The following is a 17,515-nucleotide window of genomic DNA, read 5'->3' as shown; positions in this document are numbered from 1 at the left end:
ATGGATTTATCTTTGGTGAGAAGAAAGAGGGTAATTTTTAAATGAGTAGGTTAAAATTTACTAGAGACCTGTTTTTCTTTTGTGTTAGTAGTTTATAATTCTTTCTGAAAATTGTAAAGTTTCTATATCCTCTCTAAAGTCACAAAAATTTTGAAGCAGATAATCATGTCTTGTGTCTTCTATAAAGTGTCTTGTAAATAAAGATCACAAAATTTTTATTTTCTTTTTAAATTCAAGCACATTTTAGTCAATTGGATGAATAGTGCTGCTATTTCAAAAAAGATTAATTTCATTCAAAAAATCATGATACTGCATTTTCCACAATGTGCTTATTTCACGTTGCATGCCTGTGTCAAAACATCTCATGTGTCCCATAAATATATACAACTACTACGCACTCAATTTTTTTAAAAACAAATTAGATGGCCAAAAATAAATAAATAAATAAATAATGATAAACTTCACTGCATGCTACTTTACTGTTCCCTCTCTGTTACCTTTATCCGGTGAAAAGCTGGCTGCACTGAGTACAAATTAAGAACCTTAAAAAATAACAAAACAAAATCAAGTAAAATAAAATAAAACAAAGCAAAGTGCATCAAAATAAAATAAAACAGCCTCAGTAGTAGTTACTGGAATTGCAGATATCATGTCTGGAAAAAAATAACCTGCTTTTCTCTGGCTAGGCTTTTGAATTGCAACATTAAAGAGACAGTAAGTATAACACCTGGTAGAAATGGTTCATTGTTGTTGCATAGAATAAGAGAAGACAACACTTCAAAATGACTATTTGTTTTCATTTTCACTCATCTTATGGAGCACTAACTTATCGACCTTTTTCACCTTTCCAATTTCTTCAAATGTCGAACAACCATACAATGGTCGACGTTGAGTTCTTTGGCAACTTCTCATGTAGTTGTAAAAGGATCAGCTTTGATGATTGCTCTCAATTTGTTGTTGTCAACTTCTGATGGCCAGCCACTGTGCTCCTCATCTTCAAGGCTCTCGTCTCCTTTGCAAAACTTCTTGAACCACTGCTGCACTGTACATTCGTTAGCAGTTCCTGGGCCAAACGCATTGTGACTTGTGAAGAAAAGTGGATTTTATATAACAACTGGCGACAACCAGCTCAGTGGTTGGATGGAGAAGAAGCTCCAAAGCGCTTCTCAAAGCCAAATTTGCACCATGAAAAGGTCATGGCCACTGTTTGGTGGTTTGCTGCTGGTCTGCTCCACCACAGCTTTCTGAATCCCAGCAAAACCATTACATCTGAGAAGTATGCTCAGCAAACCGATGAGATGCAACAAAAACTGCAACACCTTTAGCCGGCATTCGTCAACAGAAACGGCCCAATTCTCCACCACAACGTCCAAATGCATGTCACACTACCAATGCTTCAAAAGTTGAATGAATTGGGCTATGAAGCTTTGGCTTATCCACCACATTCACCTGACCTGTCACCAAACAACTATCACTTCTTCAAGCATCTTGACAACTTTTTGCAGGAAAAACACTTCCACAATCAGCAGGATGCAGAAAATGCTTTCCAAGAGTTCATCAAACCCTGAAGCATGGAATTTTACACTACAGGAATAAACAAACATATTTCTCATTGGCAAAAATGTGTTGATTTTGATGGTTCCTATTTTGGTTAATAAAGATGTGTTTGAGCCTAGTTATAATGGTTTAAAATTCACAGTCCAGAACCACAATTCCTTTTGCACCAACCTAGTTCAATTTTTCAGCCATACTACTAAACACCCATGATTTTTATATATTTCTGCATCTCTAGCCTTAGTGTGTTGAACTCTCCTCCCATATTTATTACCTTCTAGATGGCTGCTGGAGTTCCAGGCATCAAATCCAGGTTCAGAAAAGGAAAAGGAGCAGTGCTAGCATGAGCACCAGCCACCTCTTTCTCTCTAAAAGATAACCTCTCCAGCAGAATTCCATTTATGTTTTATTGGGAAAATATTAGATACATAGCCAGTCTTAGTTTAAAGAGAAGCTGAGATATCAACTGTATGGCAGAGATGTAGGTTTATTGCCTGGGTCAGGCATGTTTTCAGCTTCAAAAAATTAGGTTATCCTAGCAATGAAAAATGAGGTCACTTTTGGCCAGGCAACCAAAAAACAACTATTTATTTTCTTAATTGAAACTGAGTTGCAAATAAGAACCATTTGCAAAGCATGTTTTATATTAAAAGCACTGTTGTTGGAGTAAAATAGAATATTTGAAGAAATCTATGAAGTAAGTAGTTAGAAACCCACCAACACCAATTAATGCACTACAGGAAGCTCTCACAGTAGAGGAAGAATAAATCCAAAGCACTGTGATCTTCCAATGGGAAAAAATATGACTATGACATCATAAGAGTCATAGAAATAGCATGTTTTAATCATTTTTTAAAGGAGGAACTTCACTGACTCAATCTGATGACATCTTGGCCCAATTTTAGATTGTATAATTGGGAATGCTAAACTTTCTGATTAACTTGTTACCTATTCCACATAGTTACAAAGTTGCTTGGAGCTTTCCTTTCTATATGTGTCTTAGAGAAAGCCAATTCTCCAATCTCAGTTTGAGTAAGACTGAGTTTAATACATGATTAATGGAACAGGCATATCCTTTAGAAAGCATATCGTGATATTTGTAATGATAAAATGATAATAATGATGGAGCTTGGCATTTATTAAATGCTTACTGTGAGTTAACAGTATTACATGCCAGAAGGTCTTCTTAGGGTCCAGCAAACAAACTCACACACTATCAAAGGCCTCACCTGGCATAAAATTAACTCAGGGAAACAGGATAGCAAATCCAACATTCCAGAAGGGCAGTTTTAGGAGTTTCTCTTACAGAAAAGAAGTCCTGAAAGCAGTTGAAGGAATAGACTCTGTCATTTAAAGTCTTAGCTCAGGTAGGAGGACAGAAGATTTTCATCAAGGGGTGCAGAGTCCACCTTAACTTGGAATTTTCAAGCCCTATAAGCGCCTATATCACTTGTAACAATTTCATGGGCATCCATAGCTTCTAGAATTCCCTGCAAAAGACATGCCAAGTTACAAAAGTAGCTTGAAGCTATTATTTCCCACTAGATATCTATAACACATTCATCATCCTCCCAGTCCAGAGGTCATTTGCTGCTCAGAGATAATTTGTGCCATAAGTAATATTGTGTAGTAATGTTTATTAGGTTTCTAGGGAACCAGAACTAGAAATTAATCCAAGATCAAATTTATCCATAAAGAAAGAGAAAAAAAATGCTAACCCTTTGCCCACATATGTGTTATTTATTTAATATTCACAACAAGCTCATACGATGAAAAGAGTATTATTTTTATTATCAAAGAGAAACTAAGAGCAGAGATGTAAAGTTTCTTGCCTATGATCACATAACTTGTTATTAGTAAAGCCAGGATCAAATTGAAATTTGCTGGTTCTAGGGTCTGAATTCTGAACTCCATGTCTCTCATAATTCTATGAAAGGAGAGGAGAATGTAATGTAAATTGAGCTATGTTCAGAGCAGTTTCTAAGGCTATTTAGAAATTTTATGAAAACAAAACAACTTAAACTGTTTTAAGTATCAGATCTTTTATTGTTATTTTGTTTTTGATACTGGAAAATCTAAAATGATTGTTGATAAAGTAGTTTGCATTGATGGACACATGTCTTTTTCTCCCTCAAAATCTGTCTCAGAATAGGCAAATGTGCACTGACCAACAATCCGTGTTTATTGGAATTTGTTCCAATATGCATATTTATTGTTATTGCATATTTATTTTGTTTCACATATCCCACATCTAAATAATCATTGAATTTGGTTCAATATGCAGAAATTTGCGTAAATGAGCCTAGATTCAAGATAAGAAAAATTTCTCTGAGCAATTCAATTAACTTTCCAAAAATCAAAGGAACTTGCTAGAATACCTATGATTCAGGCTATGAACCTGAGACATCCCAATTGCCATAGAGATATCTGCATCCTATCTATGGCTCTTCAATTTTCTTTCTTATGAAGGCATTTTCTGTTCTTACAATCCTTTGACTAGGAACACAATTTAAAATATTTCACAATCGGTATAGCCCTGGCACTAATTAGTTAAAACAGGTGCTGGCCATAGCGAAGGAGAAGATCTGTATATAAGCTTTCTAGAACATTTTACCTACTACCTGGTCAATATTTGTTAAGTCAACCAGCTTTATATGCCCCTGAGATTCAAAGAAGGGAGATGGAGAGGATAGTTAGCCATATTGAGTCATGAATATATGGCTGAATATCAGCACTGCATCTCTCTCTGCTTTGACTTCCAGTGAATATGAGTTTTGCAGATAAGATGATATGAAATTAGGTCTTGGGGTATAACATACTTGTGCAGTTTCTTATGAAAGTGGGATTTGAGAATCTGGATATTTGAAATTGTTACATTGAAGTCTACCAAATTTTTTTCTTGGCATGTCCACCAGTAAGTTCCCTTTTTTTCTCATATTATATTTTCTCACTTATAAAATAATGGGCTTGGTCTAGACTAGGGAATCCCAAACTGTCTATGAAATAGGAATTCTCAGGAAGTTTTGAAAATTATTCACGGCAGGGTTACATTCCACACATACTCAGTAAGACTCTCCACATGTTTTTTGGGGGAAATTTTTATTTTAACAAATTCCCAGGTAATTCTTCTGTAGCTAGTCCAACCTTAGTTTGAAAACCCCTGTAAAAAATAAATGATTCATAAACTTTCCTTTGTATCAGAAGGTCCCAGACAATATTTAGAGAAAATGTTGGCAAATTATATTTATGTTCCCTTTAAGCCCATTCTGATTCCTTGAGGAGGCCCTATTAAGATTCTGCTATTTTCGCCTCTCCCAGGACCTGTTGTATATCAGTCCGGAACATCCCTAGGATAGTGACATCTGCCCATCACTGTCTTCCTGAAGGCCTCCTTCACCTCCTTGTTCCTCAGGCAGTAGATGGCTGGGTTGAAGAATGGTACAATGATAGCGTAGAGCACAGAGATAATCTTGTTGTGGTTGAAGGTGTACATGGCCCGGGGCCGTGCATAGGTGAAGAGAGTGGAGGAGTAGTAGATAACAACCACTGCCAGATGAGTGGCACAAGTGGAAAAGGCTTTGTGGCGTCCCCTGGAAGTAGGGATCTTCAGGATGGCTGCAATGATGGCAGTGTATGATGAAACCACAGCCAATAGAGGGAGAAGAATCATCACCAGGGCCAGAAGGAAGTCTACTAGCTCTGCTTGCTCCTTATCAGAGCAGGTGAGGTTGAGCAGTGGGGAAATATCACAGAAAAAGTGGTTGATAATGTTGGGTCCACAGTAGGACAATTGGGAAATAAAAAGAAGCTTCATCATGGAGCTGAAGAAGCCACTGCCCCAAGAGGCAGCAGCAAGGCGAGTGGCCAGACTGGAAGGCATGAGACTAGGGTAATGGAGGGGTCCACAGATGGCCAGGTAGCGATCATAGGCCATAACTGCCAACAGCACACATTCAGTACAGGCTAAGGCAATAAAGAAGTACAGTTGGGTCATGCAACCTACATAGGAGACTCTACCATCCTGGGTAAGAAAGGCTGCCAAGAGCCGAGGAATGGTGACATTGATGTACCATAGCTCCAGGAAAGAGAGTTGGCCAAGGAAAAAGTACATGGGGCGATGAAGGCTTGGAGTGAGCCATATTGTGAAGACAATGAGTGCATTCTCCAACAATGTCAGAAGGTAAATTGCAAAAAAAAGGACAAAGAGGAGCAGCTGGAGGGGAGGAGTGGTAGGGAAACCCACCAAGACAAACTCCTCGACATGGCCTCCACTCAAATTTCTCATGGCTCTCTGTCCACTTGGGTGCCTAAAATAAATCACAAGAAGAACAAGAGGTTTGAAAAATAGGTGCAACAAACCACCAACATACTCTCACAGGTTATAACCACTGACGATGCTTAGTGGTATATTAATTATTATATCATTTTTCCTCTTCACTTTGCTGTTTTTTCTCTCACCTTATAGGAAAAGTTAACAGACCTGAGTACTCAATTACCTAGCGATCTTAACTACAGTGGGTGTTTGATAAATACTTTCTGAGTGATTTCAGAACTGCTTGGCATTTTGATTCTTGTTTTCTTATCCAGGACATGCTCTTCCTTTACATCCCTTAGAAACAACAATAAACTCCTAAGCCCACAGCACCTTTACTCAGTATCTGTTGAATGAGTGAATAAAAGAAGGCGTGACCTCAAGCTAGAGCCTACAAGCTTATTTCTCAAGGGAAATTGTACTAAGGGGAAGTAATAACTCAGGGAGATTGCTTGAACTATAATGCAAGGCAACATGGCAGTATGAAGATTGGTTTGAAAAATATTCATTTCCAAATAGAGAGACAATTCAATACAAAGGAGATAATGAAGCTCTGGTCCAGAGAATAGTTATTTTTCCATTCACTTTACATATATTTTTGAATACATTTGTAGTGCTAGAATTAGACAGTCTTATTTCCAGGAGGTATAATAGGTTAAAAAATTGAACTTCTGAAAGTTGTACATGTCTTAATTCCTGGAATCTATAAATGTTACATCATATGGCAAATATTTTGCAAATGTGATTAAATTAAGGACTTTGAGATGGAGGGCTTATCCTGGATTTTCTAGGTGGGCCTTAAATACAATGAAAAATGTCTTTACAAGACAGAGATAGAGTGAAATTTGAAACAGACACACAGAGGAGAAGGCAAGGTAAAGATGAAGCAGAGAGAGATTTAAGGATGCTGGCCTTGGAGACTGCAATGATTTGGCCACAAGATCTTCATCTTGAGTGAATGCCCACAGTCATCAGAAGCTAAAAGAGGCAAGAAGAATTTCTCAAGAGCCTCCAGAGGGAGTGCTGCTCTGCCTATGCCTTGAATTGAGTCAAGTGATACTGATTTTGGATTTCTGGCCTCCAGAACTGTGAGAAAATAACTTTCTGTTGTTAAAACCCACCATATTTGTGGCAGTTTGTTACAGCAGCCATGGGAAACTGATGCAACTGGTGAGGCAGGAAAATGAAAGAGGAAATCATTTTCCCAACCATTCTTCTATGCTTTTCCAGTCTTCTTTTAACATTGCCAGTGACCTGACATCTCCAGGGAGACCCTGGTAAAATTACAAGTCTGACTTGAGATTGGGTGACATGTCATTAAGCATTTTTATTTTTGGTGTGATTTAAGTACCTGTCTTTAAACACTATTTTCCTCTAAGAAACTTAAAAAATGATATACTAATTTGCATAGTTTTAACTTGACATCAAATTTTTTTTTTTTTTTTTTTTTTTTTTTTTTTTTTTTTAAAGATGAGTCCTTGCTGTGTTCTTCAGGCTGGACTCAAACTCCTGGGTTCAAGGAATCCTTTCACTTCAGCCTCCTGTGTAGGTAGGACTACAGGCACAACATCTATTTTTTATCAGACATTTATGTGGCCACAGGGAGTCTAATATTTTACTGCATTATGAGAAATGAACTTTTAAATGAAACTATTAGATTACTTCTTTATGTATTCAATGAAATCTAATGAAATCTAAATATCAGTGCTATGGTAATGATATCTACTGATACTTGTTTAAACAAGTACACAAATGAGCATATCTTTTTAAAACTGGAAATTTTAAATCATTTATTTCACCAAAGTCACAATTCATGGTATTGTAATATATTTATAATTGCAAGTCTTTTACTGATTTCTCTGTATCTACCTACATGTTTATTGTTTCCTGTACTTTTAAGACTATGAGTGCTTTATAAAAGATTTTCTCTAGCTGTTATATAATTAGCATACATTTACCTAAAGCAATATAAATATAAATATATAAAACATCTAAAAATATATTGGACAAAAATTTTTAAATTTACTGGAAAACTATCTCATAATAATGTATATTATGCTTTTGTCCAGTGTTTGTGTGTATTCTAAGACTTATTACCACAATGAGAAACATTTTAGCATTGATTCTACTCTGAATTTTCATTTTGGAGGTGTAAACACTAAGAAAACTAGTTCACATATAAGTGATATTGATGTACCATAGCTCCATGATTGAAAGTTTGTTTTGTTATAGAAATAACACTAGATTATTTAAACTTTTTATTAGTTGTGTGCCAGAAAATATTCAGTAACATATCATAAAAATTATGTTCATTCATCTATTAGCTGACAACTTGTTTAGCTTCTATTTCAATTGCATTGAAAGAAATAGATTGCAAACCACTAACCTGCAAAAGGATTTGATACCCAGTTATTAGCCCTTTACTTTCTCAACACTGACATTGGCACTGGCATTAACTTACACTCTTGGACACTTCCATATGGCAAGATTTTGCTATGCCTTTCCTTGTTAAAAAAAAGAAAAGAGAAGTGGGAAAGGAAAAGACACTTTCTCTAGCAGATCAATTTTAAGAGTTCTTAAAGGAGTTGAAGATGAGAGAATCAGTCCTTTGGAACTATTCTTGGCTGGACATTGGAAGATTTTTATTTTTATTTTTATACCCTCAAGTGTCCAAAAAGTCCAGTTTGGAAACAGTGACTTTAATGCATCAGATGCTTTTCTGAGTGAGAGTTTAAAGAGAAGATATGCGTGGTAAGGTTAGGGACAGGATAGGAAGGAAGCCCAACATGCCTCAGGAGTAGGTAATAACAGAGGATGAGAAGAACTTGAAAATGATGGCTGGAAACTCTCAAGAGACAAGGTAAGGGAATTGAGTTGCTAAGGCGGACTGAACAATGACAGAACATCTGAAAGGGGGCTGTCCTCACCCCTCTATTATCAGTGTAACAGAGCAGTAGCAAATCATAGTAGGCACTCAATAAATATTAGTGGAATGAATTTCAGTCTTCATTTGTTTAGTCTTGAATTTACATCATTTGGATTGATATTATACTTTGAAAATATAGGTAATTGAACTAAAGGAAAACTAGGGTTCTTTTCCAGTTATTGCACTGAATAAAATTGGTTGAAATTCCAACTTACCAGGGTCAGTCCTGAGGGATGTGGGAGAGAAGTTGTTGGAAAATGGAGTGAAGGGTGGGAAGCAGCCTTAGAAATTTACTGACTGTTCACAAGTTTGTTCGAAGCCAATCCCGCTCTGTAGCCTACAGTGGCTTAAATTGCTGATTCAAAGACAAGACGGCAAGTTGGTTCCCTTGTGCCCAGAGGTGCCTATACCCCTACCTCCTGCCCACCCCTCAGTTATATTATGTCATCATCTTCACGAGTTTCAAGCTCAGTTGCTGAAAACTGAACCCTTTTTGCTATTTAACCTGGCCTGCTAATGCAGAGAACTTTCTTCTCCAACCAAGGCAACTTCAGCCCCTATTGTCAACTAGAAATGGTCTGTTCTTTTATTCTTTTCCTGTTCCCAGTCTGCCCTCCCTTTTTGAAGAGGCCCTCCTCGATAGACTACTTCTGAATCACAGTACTCAGATCCCCTCTGTAGCTCTGAGCAAATCACAGCACTGTACCCACTGAACTCTTCTTGTATTTGTTCTTTTTTTTTGTTTCTTACTTGCTTTAACTTCTAGGTGTGTGTTCTCCATCATCAGTCTGGGAGCCCTTCCTCCTCTATTAGTGCTACAAAATTTTTATATCAAGGGAGGATTCTACCATCAGGGCAGCAGAGTACAGCTTAGCCTGCAATGTTAGCAGTCACACAGTGATGATCTCTTTAAACATACCCTTCTCATTTGGCAACTTAGTTTCCAAGTAATAATTAATGGGGAACACCTTGAAGAATTCTCCCGTTGCATTTTCCCTCAGAACCAAGAACAGCTCTTTATGGGTTGGTCTTCTCAGGACTAGACGATATTGATGCTATTGTACAATTTATCTTTTATTTGCCTTTGAATGCTCCCCTTCAACATTACCCTCCCCTTTACTCCTGTTTTCCATTCCTCTCATTTATTCCTCCAGTCGCAGCAGAGTTCTTCAAGGCACCACTCTGTTATTTTACCTCTGGTCTTTTGCACATGAATAAACATAATAAACAACAGTGCCTCTGTGAGGACTTTGTGCAAAAGGTCCTTCACACTCACAGCTGCTATTATGACCATGACTCTATTAATAGATCTATGGGGTAGCTATGTATCTTCCTGGATTTTTCCTCCTTGGTAGCAGAGATCTCACTCATTGCTCTATTCTAGTTAAGTTCATTGCTTTGGCCGTAACACATAACCAATGCATATTTATCAAATTAGTTAAGAAATAAATAAGGTAATACTTTAAGAACTTGGAAATTTAAAAGGTAGAATGTCATTTCAGGGGTGGAATGTTGAACCTGTTTTATTATTTGTGAAATAGCTCTGCTGCTGCCACTGCTGGTAATATTTGTCGTTCCTACTTCATTAGATTATATCACATTAAAAGAGACAATTACCTGAGAATTATTTGCCCATAATATGAAACAACTTATTATTGTAAAGCACATTGGTGATGCCATAGCTCTGTGGGCCTGAAACCATGTAGATATCACTTGGATCTTCCAAATTAGCTATTCACACCAGCACATTTGCCTGGATTCCTGTTTAACCTCTACCTTCTAGATGTTACATAAGTGAAGGTTAGTAGTAGATTGCCTGGTGTTCAGTGGTGCTCTATTGGAAGCAACACAAGCCTTCATCTGGAGACACATTGGGCAGAGCCCTGTGCAAAGGTATATCCCACTCCCAGAGAAAACCATCTGTTTTGTTTTTCTTTGTTTCTCTTGAATTCCTCATTTATCATGACAAATTGAAGAATCTTAATGCACCTACCAAAAAACTGGTGAATTAACAACTGAGGACTGTCTGAAATTATTATAATTACTGTCTTCGTCTCTATCTACAAGGCATATAAAGAAGATATAATAATAATTGATTACTCTGTGCAGGGTAGTGAGTATTTTCCATAATTCTCACAACAGCCCAGTGAGTTTAAGCACCATTATTTCTATTTGTAAATGACACAGAAAGATGAGTGATTTTTTTTCCTCAAGTTCATACATCTAGAAAATTGTAGAAGTGGAATAAACTTTGATAATCTCACTATGAAGGTATGGTGGGAAATTTAACCTCTATCCTGTACATCTTCCATGGAAACAAGTAAATGTCCATGGGTATAGCCAAGTGGACTCATTTACATAACAATAAAGGGTTTTTGTTTGTTTATTTGTCTTCTGTGCATATGGCAGTCAAATTCATTCAATAGCTTTTTTTTTTTTTTTAAATCTCATTTGAATTCGTAGATGTAGACTTAATATGATAGGTATTTCTTTGGGTCTTGCCTTAGGGCAAGGGAAGTGCTACAGCCTAAACACACAAAGATTGGCTTCTGCCTCTCTTATCATGGCTTTCTGCTTTCTGGGTTCCCCTTTCCCACACATATTTTCCCGCCCTGACCAATGCCTTTACAAATCTCTAACATTTTACCTCATTGCCACTTAAAAAAATCCCTCACCCTTGTGAACATTTCAGATGCATTTCTCAGGTGCTATCTCTAGAATCATAAACACATGAGCAAAAGATTAAAATGACAGGGTACTCACTCTGAGATGTTCAAATGATTAAGCTTTTTCAAATTTTAAGCACATTGTATATCTCGAGAAATTCAACCCTCAAGGATTTGAGGGTGTCTAACCTGAATAAGGACAAAATTTGTCACAGAAGTTCACCTACTTCTTTGCTAGCCTGTCTTCCGCATTCACACCCATACCCTGCCTTTTGATATTTGTCAATAGGCTGCTTAACTTTTGCTTCTGGGCAGGTATGGCTTGCCCTAGAAACTCTTCAATAAAGTTGATACTTCATGCTGGTATCTAAGTTGTTTGTGGCATGGTAGGGCTGAGGGTTTGCAGATGGGGTCCTGAAGCAAACAGAGGCAGCAGTAGCCAGCCCTTATTACATTTCCCTTATTTTATTCTCATCAGGGACATAGCCCCTTAGTATGCATTGTCATGGTGACCTACCTCTCCCCAACAAGACTGTGTTCAAGTCACCTCAGGGACCATTTGTTCTAGGGCATAGGTGATACAATGAAAAAGTATTGTCCAGAGGGACACGGGTGTGCACTGCAGTGGAGTAAAGTCCTCGGGTTCATTGCCTGAGTGTCATCCATGTAGTGCTTCCACAAACCCTATTTTCAGAAGTGCCTAAGAGGAGCCTAGATATAATGATAATTCAAGACTAAAATTTTGTTGAGGAAATAACACAATAAAATAAGAGTTATGGACAAATTAATTCTGATAGGTTATTTAGACTATTACATTTTTTGAGAAGATGTTTATTTGTTAAACTCTGTTCACCGTTGCCTCTTATTACTTGTTTGTGCTTATGTATGAGGGAGAGATGCTTTATCTCTCTTCCATAAGTCTACAAGCTCCATGAGGAAAGCCTGTTTGCTGCTTGCCCTTCTTTACAACCCTTTGTAAATAAAACTTGGTGCATGGGGAAGATCTCAGGATAATTGCTGGGAAGATGTGTAGAGGAGTGCTTGTGAATTCCCGAGTCCTGCCTCAGATCTGAGTCTATTTCTGAAAATAATGGGGTTTTCTTTCTCTTACCACTCTAGTTTTCCTGACTGTCATTCATACCCAGGTTGCTTCTTTGCTTCTTGGTCTACTGAACCATAGCAAATGGAGTAGGGTCCCTCGTGGGGTATGCGCTAAGAAGCATGTCATCGAAAGTGTTCAAGCAGAGCCCAGACGACCTGTTTAGGATGCAATATTGGAGAGGAAGTGCCTGCAGTAAAAATGATGGCTCTCTTCTCTTGGCAATAATGATAATTTGTTGTTACTGCAGAACAATAGAATTATAAGTAAATACTTTGCAAAAGATTAAATGATGCTATAAGGAGTTGGAGAAATGCAGTTCTTGCCAAGATTTTAGCTCAAAGTGGTAAGGAGATGGTGACTTTCAGAAAACACAGAAGGGAGAACAACATGAAAAAGCCAGGGATGAGTTCAGTCTTAACATATTAAGCTCAAGGGAAAGGCATATATATGCAGCAATAAATCAGAAATATTGGCTTGGATCTTAAGTCTGTCTTCAGTTTATAAACTTGGGAGTCAGCATTAATAAATATGTAAAATCACACTGATAAATGTAACCAGAGGAACAGAGTTGAGAACAAAAAGAAAGAGAAAGATGGAAAGGAAATGCTTGAGAAATGCAGACCAAAGAAGGAAAAAGGCCAAAAATTTTCCAAGAAAGGAATTGTAAGAGTACAGTGTTTTCTGGAAGTTAAGGGGCTAGACAATTTCGGGAAGGTGAGGGTGGTGATAAAACAAGAAAAAAGTATTAAAATAAAAAAGAAGAAGCTGTTTTTACACTTTTTCCTATCGGTGCAAAAAATACACAATTGCCATTTACTGAAAACATTATACATATTTTATTTAATTATCTTAGCAATACAATGTAGCTATAATCTAAACTACCAAGTTTAGATTGGTACAAAAATACAACTGCTTAAATAAGATAGAATTTATTTCTCTTTCATATAGCCCTACAGTGATGAGTGGTCCATAGTTGGCAGGGCCTGTGGAACAGCTTGACTTCACAAGATTGTAAAACGCACAGGCAGATGGTTGGTCCTCCCAGACTCAATAGAAGGCTTCTATTGGAAGTCCAAGGCACTGTTCTGTTTTCCTATATCCTCGCCATCAGGAAAGCCAAGAGAGAAACTGATCTTCAGAGAGAGATATAGAAGTTTCACCCATCATTTCCACTTACATCTCATTGATTAAAAACTTGGTCACTTAATAGTCAAACCTGGCCACAAAGAAAGCTAGTAAATGTAGTATGTAACTGGCCATCTGTGTACTCAGCTAAAATTCCAGAGAGTTCTATTACTAAGCTTGTAGTGAGAATATATATTATTACTGGCAGTTTCAGATACAAGAAATTATGATCCTGCTAAAGAGGTAAAAATGATGCTTAAAAAAAGTAAGTGATTATCACAGAATCACACACTTAGTATATGGCAAAGACAGAAATTAAACTCAGATCATATTGATTCTGAGTTTATTTTTAGATGACTGTAGATTCATATGCAATTATGAGAAATAATACAGAAATAGCTCATGTATCCTTTACCCAGTTATCCTCAAGAGTGATATCTTACAAAACTATACTATGCTGTGACAGCTAGGATGTTGACTTTATTACAGTGAAGGTACAGAACATGTCAATCACCACGTGATTCCATTCTGTTGCTCTTTTATAGGCACATGAAATTTTCTCTCACCCACATTCTTAACCGTTAGCAGCTTGGCAACCACTAATCTATTTTCAATTTTGATAATTGCTTCATTTGAAGGATGCTATACACACACACACACACACACATATCTCTGTGTGTATATATATATATGACAGAATCACAAACCTAGTATGTGACAAAGACAGAAATTAAACTGAAATGTAAATATTTATATATTTATAAATATAGTATGTGTTTATAAATATATATGTATATACATAGCTGTATGGATTTATAAATATACATGTATACATTTATAAAGGTACATACATATATTTTTTAGTGCTTTTGTGAATTTTTCTCTTCAGTGATTATACTTTCAACTCTAGAGTTTTCATTTGGTTCTTATTTATATTTATTTATAGTATGTACCTTTAATGATATTTTTCATTTGGCATAATTGTCTAGAGACTGATTTAGATTGTGTGTTTCTATCAACAGTTTGTCCCTTTTCACTGTTGAGTAATATTTCAAGATATAGATATACTACAGTTTAAGTAGTTTCTTCTTGAAGAAAATTTTGGTGGTTTCCAATTTGTGTGTGTGTGTGTGTGTGTGTGTTTGTGAGACGCAGTTTCCCTCCTGTTGCCCAGGCTGGTGTGCAATGGTGTGATCCTGGATCACTGCAACCTCTGCCTCCTGGGTTCAAGTGATTCTCCTGCCTCAGCCTCCTGAGTAGCTGGGATTACAGGTGTGTGCCACCATGCCTGGCTAATTTTGTATTTTTAGTAGAGACAGTGTTTCACCATGCTGGTCAGGCTGGTCTTGAACACCAGACCTCAGGTGATCCGCCTCCCTAGGACTCCCAAAGTGCTGGGATTACAGGCTTGAGCCACCACGTCTGGCCTCCAGTTTTTGATTATTTTAAATGAAGACAATTTTAAAATCCCTGAGATTGAATTCTTAGTTGACAAGTTTTGTTTTGTTTTTTGAACACTGAGTATGTTATCCCACTTTTTAGTCTTCATTGTTTCTGCTAAAAAGTCATCTGTTAAACTTATTGGGGCTGACTAGTAAATAACCAGCCATTTTTCATTTGATGTTTTCAAAATTTGCTCATTGTCTTTGACTTTCAGCATTTTTACTATGATGTGTCTTTTTGTGTGCCTCTTTGCATTTATCCTATGTGAAATTTGTTGAGCTTCCTAGATGTGTAGCTTTATGTTTTTCAATAAATTTGGAAAGTATTCTGCCAGTATTTCCTCAAATATTTTTTTCTTCTCCTTTCTCTTTGCTCTTTCTTCCCCTTTCTCTTTGCTCTTTCTTCCTGGTACCCTCATTACACCAGTTTTGGTGTGTTTAATTGCATCCCAGACTTCTCTAAGGCTCTATTTTTTTCATGTTTTTTTTTCTCGTTTTCCTTTGAGCTGCACAATCTTTATCACTCTAACTTCAAGTTCATTATTTTATTCTCCTCTTAGTTCTAATTTGTTGTTGAGTGCTCTTGTAAACTTTTCTCTTCAGTGGTTATACTTTCAATTCCAGAGTTTTAATTTGTTTTTTATTTATAATTTCTATCTCTCTGTTGGTATTCTGTATTTGATGTGATATTGTCATATGTCTTCCTTTACTTCTTTAATCATGATTTTCCTTACATCTTTAAATATATTTACAATGGTTACTTTGAAGTCCGTCTTTTAGATATGGCATCTAGTCACACTCTCACCAGCAGTTTTTGTTGTCTGATTTTCTTTTTTTTTTAGTATGGGTCATATTTTTCTCTTTCTTTGCATAGTTTATAGTTTATATTGGAAACTGGAATTTTGTATAATATATTGTAGAAACTCTGGTTACTGGTCTTTCTCCCTTCTCTCCCCACTAGGTCTTGTTTTCATTATTTGCTTGTTTACTTGTTCAATTACTGGCTGGATTATTTTTGTAAAGTCTATCCTCCTCTATACTTCTGCTGTGTTAAGTCTTTGATGTTGCTTTTCAGAGGACACACATATGCCTAGTCACCTTAGGGTGACAATAATTTTGGCAGAGATTATGTTGTCCATTTTCCTGACTACATCCAGCTTTTAATCTAATAATTACCTGCTGATTGCTCTGTTGTTTCCAAAATGCCCTAGAACATAAATTTCTCTACTGAGTAATTCAATAAAATTCAGACTTCTTTGAAGGAATGATTACTGAGGTCAGTGTTTGCGATCTGATTACTGAGGAATGATTACTGAGGTCAGAGGGTTCCTCCTGGCTCTTTCTTTTTCCTGTTTAGAGGATGTATTAAATGATATTCAGGTGGAACAGTCTATTCTGGGGATGTTGGCCAACAATATGGGTAAATTCTATACTGATCTTATGTGGGTACTGTATCTCCTGAGTGCTCCCATAAATCTGTATAAACCTTAACTCATATTGCATCATAATTTCTTAGCCTCCCCACTAGTAGAATGTAAGTTTTTTGAGAGAAAAAAATATATCTTGTATGTTTTTGTTTTCCTCATGGTTAGTGTAGTGTCTTGAACAGAATGAGTTATTCATATATATGGAGGAGACAAATGGACTTTTTTTTCACAAAAAGCAATCTACATTTAGATGCAGAACAGAAGTAATTTATCTCCTATTTTGATTCTTCATTAATGTCTTACTATGTTGCTTATTGACAGGAGAGAATATTTTCATTTCTCCCCATTAAAGAAATTTCTTGGGTATAACAATTTAGAAAACCCTAATGAGAAATTGGGTCAGAGACAAGTCTTGAATTATAATAATATCTTAGATTATAGAAGAAAGACATGATATAAAAAGGAAAAAAAGAGTTTCACATGTATGCTGAAGTATATAGCTATTGTTTATTCATTTTTATTACTGCATGCTGATACATACATGAATATGCCATAAGTTTTCTATCTATTCTGTAGTATATTAGCTGAGTAATTTTTGGCTTTTGCCATTTTGCAAATATTGTGTCTAAGGACATCTGTGTATGTCTTATGACACATATGTGCAGACTATTCTTTAGGGCATGCACATAAGAGTAGAAAAGTTTAACCACAGGGTATGAGAATCTCCAAAATAAGTTTATAATACTAGACTATTTTCTAAAATGACTGAACAAGTATACACTCTTATTAAGAGCACTGAAGGCCAGGTATGGTGACTCACACCTGTAATCCCAGCACTTTGGGAGGCCAAGGCGGGTAGATCACCTGAGGTCAGGAGTTCGAGACCAGCCTGGCCAACATGGTGAAACCCTGTCTCTACTAAAAATACAAAAATTAGCCAGGCGTGGTGGCAGGTGCCTAT

The 17,515-nt window shown here is 36.6% G+C and overlaps 1 protein-coding gene across 1 annotated transcript; it reads right to left on the bottom strand.

Annotated features, from left to right (window-relative positions):
* Window positions 1-4,885: 4,885 nt before the first annotated feature.
* On the bottom strand, window positions 4,886-5,839 carry LOC100434211 (olfactory receptor 6P1). Its single transcript, XM_002809971.2, has one exon. It carries the CDS (start codon window positions 5,837-5,839, stop codon window positions 4,886-4,888), a length of 954 nt encoding a protein of 317 aa, XP_002810017.2.
* Between the last annotated feature and the right edge of the window lie 11,676 nt (window positions 5,840-17,515).

The sequence above is a fragment of the Pongo abelii genome, chromosome 1, assembly GCF_028885655.2.
Source record: "Pongo abelii isolate AG06213 chromosome 1, NHGRI_mPonAbe1-v2.0_pri, whole genome shotgun sequence".
Taxonomy (NCBI): Eukaryota; Metazoa; Chordata; class Mammalia; order Primates; family Hominidae; genus Pongo; species Pongo abelii.
The sequence above is the reverse complement of the archived record's forward strand: the minus strand, read 5'-3'. Positions and strand labels throughout refer to the sequence as shown.

Excerpts from the sequence above, each read along its gene's own strand:
- LOC100434211 (XM_002809971.2), bottom strand. The coding sequence starts at position 5,839 with ATGAGAAATTTGAGTGGAGGCCATGTCGAGGAGTTTGTCTTGGTGGGT.